The sequence below is a fragment of the Pyrus communis genome, chromosome 7 (genome assembly GCF_041283825.1).
Source record: "Pyrus communis isolate YQ-2024b chromosome 7, ASM4128382v1, whole genome shotgun sequence".
NCBI classification, from domain to species: domain Eukaryota; kingdom Viridiplantae; phylum Streptophyta; class Magnoliopsida; order Rosales; family Rosaceae; genus Pyrus; species Pyrus communis.
The window spans coordinates 7,560,551-7,571,816 of NC_142571.1; the positions used below are offsets into that span (position 1 = coordinate 7,560,551).

The 11,266-nt window shown below is 37.9% G+C and overlaps 1 protein-coding gene and 1 pseudogene across 5 annotated transcripts; one reads left to right on the forward strand and one right to left on the reverse strand.

Moving 5' to 3' along the window:
- The first annotated feature begins 1,462 nt into the window (after window positions 1–1,462).
- LOC137734199 (uncharacterized) lies at window positions 1,463–5,545 on the forward strand (annotated as a pseudogene). The gene is made up of 3 exons (XR_015964779.1): window positions 1,463–4,569; window positions 4,660–4,811; window positions 5,104–5,545. The product of XR_015964779.1 is annotated as an uncharacterized LOC137734199 (transcript).
- Window positions 5,546–5,585: 40 nt separating this feature from the next.
- On the reverse strand, window positions 5,586–8,949 carry LOC137735320 (putative serine/threonine-protein kinase PBL19). 4 transcript variants are annotated; one of them, XM_088697903.1, is made up of 5 exons: window positions 8,831–8,949; window positions 8,061–8,434; window positions 7,562–7,822; window positions 6,440–6,562; window positions 5,586–6,332 (listed from the first exon to the last, which is right to left on the reverse strand). In XM_088697903.1, exons 2-5 carry the CDS (start codon window positions 8,415–8,417, stop codon window positions 5,784–5,786), a joined length of 1,290 nt encoding a protein of 429 aa, XP_088554029.1. In that variant the 5' UTR covers window positions 8,418–8,434; window positions 8,831–8,949; the 3' UTR covers window positions 5,586–5,783. The 4 variants fall into 4 exon arrangements, with proteins under 4 accessions (XP_088554029.1, XP_088554028.1, XP_088554027.1 ...); XM_088697902.1 differs by lacking the exon at window positions 8,831–8,949 and adding an exon at window positions 8,794–8,824; XM_088697901.1 differs by lacking the exon at window positions 8,831–8,949 and adding an exon at window positions 8,723–8,740.
- Window positions 8,950–11,266: the final 2,317 nt, after the last annotated feature.

An 11,266-nucleotide genomic window follows, 5' to 3' on the forward strand; every position in this document is an offset into this window, starting at 1 on the left:
TTTGACAGATTTATATAGATTTTTATTATAGATTTCTTTGAATTTTTATAGACCTTCTTGTGGATTTCTTAGGATTTAGACTCTAGCAAACATAAGTGAATTTCTGAAAGGAGTTGGTACTACATTCAAAGCCACCGACCACTATTTATATTACAAGGCTTATGAATACCAATTCCGTTCTAGCAATTTACACATAGCAATGAAAAACTAATAAATAATAGAAAGCACTCTGGTCAATGGTGTATATGGAGTAAAACACTATGAAAACCCTCAACTTCCTTTGTGCTTGTTGTTCTTGCTGTGGGAGCCCAATATCAATTGGGTTTTGTTCTGGTGTGGTTTGGAATTAATTCTGGTCTAAAACAGGGCCATTGGTTTCGGGTTTGGAAGATCATGATCTGAAATGCCGTTGGTGGCTTGTTCTTGCTTGGCACGCAGCCGCTTCCTCTCAACCCATAAAAATTTAGAAAATGGATGAGCAAACTGCGGTTACCGTGGGTGGGTCTCGGGAGGGATGAGGGGCGGCGAAAGGAAGTTAGGGAAATGGGGATTTGGGAAACCTTGTATGTATAGGTGGTGAGATAGTCACCGGATCTCAAGCAGGGCCAAAAAATAGAGGAAGACTGCTGCAGACAGAACTTTTTGGCCTTGAAATGAAATCCTAGGGGTGAAGGTTGGATTCTTCAAGCCATTTTCTATTTCAAAATCCCTTAAAATATATTTTAAAATTTTAATTGACTCCACTTGAATTTTAAAGTCCATTAAAATCCTATAAAATTCTAATTTGATTACACCCCGTATTTTCAATGGTAATAAACCAACATTTTATCATCGGAGCCTAGCACCTCGTCGGAGCCCAAATCCAAATTGCTATCCCCTTTCTCGTCGTCCTCCTCTTCATTGGAGCCCAGATCGAAAGAATTTGAATCATTGTCTTCCTCCTTCAACCCATGAAAAGTTTTGTTATCACTTGTCAAAGATCGAAGGTGAACGGCGGGCGAAAAGAGGTGGGAGGGGTGTGCATGTGAGGAGCAGGGAGGAACATAGATAGAAAAAAAAAAAAAAAAAAAAAAAAAGAGGAAGACGACGAAGATGGACTTGGGATCCAGATGAGAGAGAGGAGGCAATGCGAGAGAGTGGACAGAGAGTGCTGCGAGAGAGGGATGGAATGAGCGAGATCCTACTCGACTAATAATATAGAGGTTTTGGTAAGGATAAATAGGCGAGTGGCAGGAGAATAAAATAAAGTGGGGCCAGATTAAATAATCCAATACTTATTTAATAAAAAATACCAAACATCTGTTTTGTCTTATAATACTATCCGATGGTCTTGTACGGCATGTCAAACGAGACCTTAAGTTAATCAAACAAAAAACTTCGAAAATTAAATTTCATAATTTGGTGATGAGAAATAAATGGGCTTAGGAATTATTTGTGATGCCAAACATTTTGTGGGTAGAGGCCCATTTCTTCTTCATTGCCCAACTCCAAGTCTCAAACTTTCACTCTCCTCCAACAGTATCTACTTGTTCCACACAGTACAATGTTCGTGCCCTGCAAACCCACCAAACACCCGACCCAGATTTCGGGTCTCGCAGCTTAACCAGTGCGGCTCTCAGGCGAGCTCCAATGTCCGCTGACCTCCGTCACGTGCACCCTTCTCTCAAGTACACTATCACACTTTCAACTCCTCCCGAATCTTAATTACAAGTTCTCAAAGCTTCGATTATTTTACTCAGTTTTTGCCATTTGCTAATAACTCCACTTCCAAATCCTTGTGCTCTGTAAACTCGAACGAAAGGCCTAAAGTCACCGTTGGGTTGTCACGGATAATAAAGAACCAACAGGGTTACGCTTTGAAGGGTTTTTCCAGCCGGTTTTGCCGATTATTTCTTGTAAAAGTTATGAAACTATTAGGTTGTAGAGAAACTGCATTTGGGTTTTTCAAATTAGCCTTCAGGGATGTTAGTGAGGGAATTGTGAGGTGCTGCACATTTTTTGGCAGGGTATAATCTGCAGTTTCTAGCTCAGGATGTAGTTTCGTGTGTGATTGCGCGAATTGGGCCAAGTAGGAGTATAGATTTGGTGGGATTTATGTGGCGAGGTCATTGTGAATATGAGTCAGATTTTTTATTTCTTGATACTCTTATGAGAGGTTTCTTGAATGCCGAAATGGGTGCGGAGGCATTGGAGGTTGTGAGTAGGATGAGGGAGGTGGGTTTGAAGCCGAGCTTGTCAGCAATTGCGATTCTTTTGAGGTTGTTGATTAGAATTGGTGATTATGGTAGCCTGTGGAAGGTGTTTAGGGATATGCTTTGGAAGGGGCCTCACCCATGTAATTATACTTTTAATATGATGATTCTTGGGTTTTGTAGAAAAGGGTTGATTACGGTGGGAGAGAGCTTGTTGCATGTGATGTGGAAATTTCAGTGTGATCCGGATGTTGTTACGTATAACATTCTGATCAATGCAAACTGTGAGAGGGGGCAGGCAGACGATGCACTTCATTGGGTGCATTTGATGATTGCAAGGGCCTGTAAGCCAAGCACCGTTACATTTAGTACCGTCATAAATGCCTTGTGTAAGGAGGGGAATATGGTGGAAGCTAGGAAACTTTTTGATGGGATCCCAGATATGGGTAATTCTCCAAGTACTACTATATATACAATACCATGATGGACGGGTACGTTAATGCAAGGGACATTGGCCAGGCCAGCATGATCTATGAAGAAATGAGAAACAAAGGGTATCTCCTGATGGCATAACTTTTAATATCTTGATTGCAGGGCATTACAAGTACGGAAGGGAAGAGGTTGGAGACCATTTGTTAAAGGATATATCTGTATCAGGGTTGCTTCCAGATTCTTCATTGTATGACATCATGGTTTCTGGGTTATGTTGGGCAGGTCGGTTGGACAATGCCATTGAATTTTTAGAGGGTACGCTAGGAAAAGGATTACCCCTGAGTGTGGTTGCTTTCAACTTGTTATTGCAGCTTGTAGCAGAGTAGGGTTAGAACAAAAGGCCCATAAGGCCTATAAGTTTATGATTACATTTGGTGTAACTCCTTTATCTTCTACATGTAGTTCTTTGCTTATGGGTTTATCCAAGAAGGGTAACCTGCAAGAAGCCAGAGAGTTTTTGTGTAAGGTGATAGAGAAGGCGTTCCCTATAAAAAAAGCTGCTTTCACTGTGCTTTTGGATGGGTACTTTAGAATTGCCGATTTAAATGGGGCTCAAAATTTATGGAATGCGATGGAAAGAAGAGGGATATGTCCTGATGTTGTTGCCTTCTCAGCATTTATCAGTGGACTATGTAAAGCGGGTCTAGTGGAGGAAGCATATGATATATTTCTGGATACGTCAAGGAGAGGTTTTGTGCCCAACAATTTTGTCTATAATTCTTTGATTGGTGGGTTTTGCAACCGTAGGAAGTTGAGTTATGCACTGAAGTTAGAGAGAGATATGAGGCAAAAGGGTCTTCTTCCGGATATCTTTACCACCAATATGATCATTAATGGGTTCTGTAAACAGGGGAGAATGAAGTCTGCAATTGATACATTTGTGGATATGTACAGAACTGGGTTAACCCCAGATATTGTCACTTACAATACCTTAATTGGTGGTTATTGTAAAGCGTTTGACATGGTTGGAGCAGATGAGTTTTTGTACAAAATGTATGCCAGTGGATGTGAACCTGATATCACAACCTATAATATTTGCGTTCAAGGTTTTTGTAGTAGTCGAAAAATAAATCGAGCTGTGATGATGCTGGATGAGCTTGTTTCAAGAGGTGTTGTTCCAGACTCAGTTACATACAACACGATGATGAATGGTGCTTATGTTGACATGTTGGATTGTGCTATGATTTTAATGGCTAAATTGCTCAAGTTGGCTTTCTTCCAAATACTGTTACAATTAATGTGTTATTGTCCCAGTTCTGCAAGCAGGGGATGCCTGAGAAGGCCTTCATGTGGGGTCAGAAGTTGAGAGTGAGTTTTCCACTTGCTTTGACAAAATTACATATATATTATTGGACAGAGCTCATCATAATCTGCAAGAAGATTCTGAAATTTCCAGTGGAACAGCTGAAAACAGCCTCTTCCTGGATTTCGTCATGTACATTACGTATGATATTTATGTACAAATAAACCTTGCAGAGATGCAAGTCAAAATCCTCTTAAGTTAATTGATTTTAAAGGCTCCTGCAAGTTGATTTAGTTCATCAGTTTTCACTACAATGATTATGATCTATGACATTCTGATGTTATCATGATTATACCCTTCTGGTCTCATGTTTGATGCCTCTTGTGGCAACAAGATTGAAGTAGCAACAATCAGAAAGAAGCAAAAAGCTGCTGGCTTGATGGTTTCAAGGGAGACTGATCACTCAAGGGGAAGAGATAGGCGAGCAAATGAAAACAGGCAAGACAAAGGAGATGGAAGGGAAAGTGGGCTGAGGTTATGAGAAAATAGTCATGCCTTCCAGTTATGCCGTCAACTGCAAATGTTGGATAAATGCCGTGCATGAATTTATGAAAAGGGGTCATAATGTGCTGGGCACATTAGGTGAGGTATTGAAGTTAATAAAAGAGCAATGCCGACTTTTAGATATAATATGGCAACTGATGTTAACTGTGTTTTAATTTTATGGTGCAGCTGAACAAGTGTATAGGTTGAAAACCCAAAATAGATGGCAAAGCAAAATGAAAGCTCCAACCGGTGGACCCAGGATTGTATTCATGCACGGACGCATAAAAAATTTTGTTTTGAGGGAAATCACGGTTTCTTGGTTGACAAGGGCCCTTTTTGTAAGTATTCTCTTCAAATTTGACTTCGAATATTCAGATTATAATCTAAAATCTTGGTAACCTATTGTAATCGAAAATTTATAACGGTTTGCCATTTGGGTAATTATCAATGTGTATGCTGAATAATGAAGGGCAAGGTTTTAGACTAGTAGGCAAAGTATACATGGGTTAATAGGGTGAAAGGCAAGGTTTGGAAGTGGGGGCATTTTATATGTTAATAAGGCAATTCAAGGGTTAATTTGTTTCTACAGATAAAGGTTAGTTGCATGACTTATTTTATTTGTGTGGGCAGGTGCACCCTCTAGGACCTATGTAGGATGCCCAGCGAACAACACTCCAAGTGAATTTGCTATGCAGATTCGAGAGTAAGCGCTGAAGAACAAGGTCGATGTCTAGTAGGTTTCCATTTGCAGCTTGAAGGGCTGCATAGTCTCCGAATTGGCTTGGCACCATGCAAGGCACACCGCATGATGTACATGAGCCAACTCTTTAGTCAAGGCCTTGCATCATTGAGTGAGTGTTGCCGAGAGGGAGCATCAGAAGGTTTTGGTTCTGGTCGCTGCAGTTTTTGGTATGATCCATTGGGCTTCCTTTTCGGAATTCTTGTAATCTCTATGGGAATGAGTAATGGGCGATTCTTGTCAAAGATTTAACTTCCGTGACGTTATGAATGATTTTACAAGACTGTATGGTGACAATGCTACCATGAATGAGTGCTTTTGGGGAATTTTGGTTATAGTTTTGTTTATCTGGAAACAGGGCAAAAAAGGAAGCAAAGAAACAGCCTTATCTTATTCTCATTAAATCACCTATACATGGAAAAGGCTGATTCTCACATAACCGATCTTAGAATTCTCTGATGGCTTTAACAACTTTACAAAAATAACCATCCAAATCCTACTCGATAAGAAGTTCCTTCGATCTCCTAAACGACCCGAAAACAAGTTACAACTATACAGGATGAATTAGCCATCAAATCACCTTTGCCCTCTGCATAATCATGAATCTTCTTCTACTAGCGCTCTCCACATGCTCGCCTAGTTTGGCCAGGTGAGCCATTCGTCTCTTCCATGACTCCGAGGCCTCGAATTCTCCCGGCTTTGTTACTGAGTCGTCTTGGTCATTCTCAACGGATTCAGGACTTCTCTCCGATGGGATTCCCTCTTCGGAGTCTTGAATAATCCCCTTTAATTTGTCTACTACCTGACTCATTGTTGGTCGATCTTTTGCCCTCTTTGACAGACAACTCTCGGCCAACTTAGCAATCTTTCTTGCTGCAGTGATCGAATACTTGTTTTCCAGCCGGCTATCCATTATCAAGCCAAACTTTTTACCGTCGGGAGGGAACTGTTTCACCCATTCCAAAAGGTTCTGTTCTGTTCTTGGTCGGCTTCTTTCCAATGACCGCCTGCCTGTAAGAATCTCGTACAGCACCACACCGAAACTCCATACATCGCTTTTAGTTGTGAGATGGCCTGTCTCGACGTAATCTGGAGCAGCGTACCCGTTAGTCCCCACTACCTGATCATGAGAAAAATTCTTCAGCATTTTTCGAAGCAGAGTTTGCATAGGTAGGTTCCCATCCAAGCTACAAATGCTAGTGAGAAATAAGTGAATGCAATACTTACTGCAGTTGAAACATGAGTATGGCCAACCATTGGCCCCTCCCTAGCAAGCCCGAAGTCTGAAAGCTTCGGTTTAAAATTCTCATCCAGCAACACATTCGCGCATTTGAAATCTCGATAGATTACCTTCGTCAACAGCATAAGAAAAAAAATCAGAATAACCAAGATTAAGACTAAGCTTGAATAATGAAAACAACATGAAATAGAACATGTCTTGCAGAAAACAAAACTAATCGAACAGTTCCCGCAGGGAAGGGCGGGCAGAGCCATGAAGGGACCATAATGGTCCCGGGCCTACCTGATATTTTTTTCACATAGAAAAAACTAGAGTTATCCCTTTGATTTCCAAATTTTTTTGACGGTATTAGAGCCCCAATCAGAATCTTTTCTTTATTTTTTTCGTTGGGTTCAATTTGAGGCTGGCGGTTCTTATGCAATTATTGGACGTCACTGTGAGTATTGAGGGAGAGAGAAGAGGGAGAGAGAAGAAGTAGGCTAGAGATCTTATTTTAATTTTTGCTTCATTTTTTATTGTATTTCTTAAAGTCTTTTAATACTATTACTTTTGTTTTTATCTTTTTTCTTATTTTTCTATTCCCCTCCTCCTTCCTTCCTCCCTCCTTCCGAATAAAGGGGCATATATTTTGAATCTTAGTCATGATAGGCATGGGGGTTGAGTTGAGGAAGAGGATAACAACACCAACATCATACCAAACTTAAATGATAGTGGTTTGTAGTTAGCTAGGGCACGTCAGATCCATATTTTTCTTATATCTTAAGAGCATTTTAGAGCCAGACTTTTGGCTCCGCCACTAGGCGGAGATTAAGGCATGGAAAAACGATGTGGAAGACCGGTGAATGTAAAATTTCAGGGTTGACCTTATGCAAAGAAAGAAACTACATTCTCAAATTTGGATAACCGCCCCACCCCAGAACCAGAAGCGAACGTAGATCTTATGAAGGATAAAGTATGTAATCTGAAATAAGCAGATAAATACATATTTGGAATATGCCAGATGCAACAAGCTCTAGGTCAGGGAGTTAAAACAACCAACTTTACGAATCAAGTATATAAGTTGATTTGTATGTAGAAACCGATTTTCAATATCGAAGTTTAGAGCTAACCTGAACTTCCAATCCTTCGTGCAGATACGCCAATCCTTGAGCAGCTCCAAGTATTATCTGTAACCTTGTCTCCCAAGGTACAGTTGGGTACGCCTTGTTGAATAGATGATCATCTAAACTTCTGTTCGCCATGAATTCATAGACGAGCAGTCGTTGAATCCCTCTTTCTCCATCAACAGCACAGTATCCGATTAGTTTGACAAGATTCGGGTGCTCCACAACACTCAGAAATTGAACTTCTGCCACCCATTGCTTGTGACCCTGTACGAAAGAACAGAGAATTATAAGAAATGGTATTCGTAACCAGAAAAAGAATGTAAAGAGAGAGACTGAACGGAAATGTAATGAGAGGATGCCAGAAGACTCAGAACTCGATTAACAATAATCGCAACAGCGGTTTAAATAATTTTTGATTAAATATTAAGGAAAATCAGTCTACCAAAAGTATCTTAATCACAATAGCGCATTAAGTAATAGAAAGATGCTTAAACTCCCATACCTGTAAGCCATCATTGTTAAGCTTTTTAATGGCGACAAAGATTGGATCGTGGTCCTTGGCATCAGCAGGCTTAATTGAACCTTTGTATACATTCCCAAATCCGCCTTCTCCGATCTTAAGCAGCCTACTGAAGTCATTTGTTGCCTGCCTGAGCTCCACGAAAGTGAACACCCGCAAGTTATGAGCCTTCTCTTCAAACATTTCTGGTATACCGCGGGGTGAATTCGCGGAGCAGGAAGACTTAATGACCCTATCGCCGGGACCTGAGTACTCCGAGTTTCTCTGTTCTTTCAGTTCTGGTGCTGATCGTTGTTCCCTGCTCCTAGCTTTGTCCTTGAAGTAGTAGAAGCACTTCATTGTATAGAATCCTACACCTGAATACAACGATTTTTCATGGAAATGCTAAAACAGTAGAACACAAAACCAAGAAAATCATGGAGAAAAATGTTTACTTAAAAAAAAAATTTAACAAGAAACATACTAGAGAAACGAAAGCAGTAATTCAATGAAAACAGAGTAATATGCAAGATAAGAAAAACCCCAAGGAAAAAAGAGATGAAATCACAAATGGTTGAAAGATTAAAGAGAAGATCAAAAGAGTGAAAACCCAGATGGGAAATCAGAGCGGAAGTACAAATTAACTTGGAGAGAAGGCAACTGACAAAAATTGTATCAGAAATCCTAACTCAGATGAGCAAAAACAAAAGAAAGAACCACGAATGAATGAACGAACCAGATATTAAACCCTAAATCTTAAAAAAAATAGATACCTCTATCAATTATTTCTGCATATAATTTGAACAGGGTTGGGAGGTTCAGGTTGGAGAGACCTGCACGGATTTCTTTCCCTGCTTCGCTTTTTTTTTCTTTTTCTATGTGAATAATAAAGTAGGTGGTTAGCTTTAGCCGTAATGGTTAGACAATATAAGGAGAAGAGAGTTCAAAGGTTGGATTAAAAAAAGGGAGAATTCATCAACCATTCAAGTTGACACTAATAGTAATATAATATAATATAATATAATATAATATTTTTTTTTTTTGGTAATCATAATATAATATAATATATGAAACGGAATCGGATCCCCTCTAGATCCAAATGAACTGAACCCACTCATCAAATGATCTGGGCCATTGAAATTTAATCAAACGACTACAAACAGGGGCCCTCTAAAAGTTATAATAATTGTAACCGTTGGATTAAATTTCAATGGTCAGGATCTTTTGATCATTAGGTTCAGTTCATTTGGGTCAAGAGGAGATCTGGTTCCATATGAAACAAGAGAAAGGGTCCTTATATTTTTATAAAGAGGTATTCATCAATTTCCCTCCTAAACTTGTGACCATTAGCCAATTTCCCTCATCAACTTTGATTTTGGCTAATTTGTCCCCTCAACTCTCATAATTAGTCAATTTCCCTCATCAACTTTAATTTAGCCAATTTTTCCCCTCAACTCTCATAATTAGTTAATTTACACCCTACTGTGAATTTTTTAATTTGATCATAATTAAACAAGTGTGTGTAAGAAACTAAATAAGATGTATGTTAATCATGTTCCTATATCTTTATCCTATTACAAATAGATTAAAATTTAGAATTACAATTTATCATAAATAGTATTATTAGTCATAATAAATCAGTATGGAGTAATTTTATTTGATTTTTGACTATACAAAATTGATAACGAAAAGGATTGATGTGTAAATTTTTGTATGTGAATACAATTTTCTTTATAAAAGTGAAAGCTAAGTTCAAGTAAATTGCGGAGAATCGAGCTTTAGTGAAAAAATGGCTAGTCTATTTATAATTTTTGACTCCTTATTAAGAATAACCCATTTTATTGAAATAGGTTTGATCCATGAGTTTAAGATTATTATTTCTTTTTGTTATTATTTCTTCTTCTACATGCTTTAAACCCGATTCATAACTTTTTCTTATAATCAACCCTTATCACATACTAATTGTATTATGTTTTTGTACATTTTACCCTATATTATGCAGGTGAGTTTATATTAATTTTAGTACTTTGTTGGAAGTTATTAGAAAGATTGAAAATTAAAAAAAAAAAGAATATATGGAAAATAAAAAAAAATAATAATAATAACAGTAGGGTGCAAATTGACTAATTATGAGAGTTGAGGGGGGAAATTGGCCAAATTAAAGTTGAGGGGGGAAATTGACTAATTATGAGAGTTGATGAGGGAAATTGGCCAAAATTAAAGTTGAGAGAGGAAATTGGCCAATGCTCACAAGTTCAGGGGGGAAATTGAAGAATACCTCTTTTATAAAAGTGGGAATTAGTAGTGGGGTCCATACCATATTAAATTTTAACGATCTGAATAGTTTATTTTTCAAGTTGCACCTCATAGACCATTCTTGTAGAATATTAGCCAAATTGGAAACATATGACATCTAAGTAAGTTCAAAGAAATTAACGAATACTTTGTTATATAAAAAACAATGAAATTTTATCTTGATCATTAAATAGGTAAATAGTTTTGGATTGAATTAAATTTTTGCAAAGATGATCTATGAATCAAGACTCAAAAAATACATAGTTCGGATTGTTGAAGTTTGATGTGGAGTGGGCCTCACACCTAATCCCCATTTTTTTGAAAAAAATGGGAATGTCTTTGCATAAAGGGTATGTGTATGTGTAAAAAATAGGAATGTCTTTGCATAAAGGGTATGCGTATGTGTCTACATACATACACACACACACACACACACACACACACACACACATATATATATATATATGTAGTTCCTGAAACTCACATAATCTCTCACACGGGTTGACATGAAATTGAACCTAGGAGCATTTTTGCTAACAACCATAACTATTATGCATGCTCTTTACACACCAAATTATTTGTTATGTGTTATATCACTTAACTTTTGTTAACTTTCATACTAAATGTTACTTTTTCAATTTAAAAAAAAAAAAAAAAAAACTAACCAATGTTAAGTGCAAGAACTTGTCACAGATGATTAATTGTACTGAGCATACACTAAAATTTATAGTAGTGAGCAATAATGCTCCATGTCCAAATATGTACCCTATAGTCAAAACTAGAAGATGATGAATTTCACCATAGAACTATTAAATTGGTCAACCTTCCGAGGAAACTGTTTCAAGAAGAGAAATTATATTCACACAACTCAAATTACTTATTAGATACCTTTTTAATTTTTTTAATATTTTCTA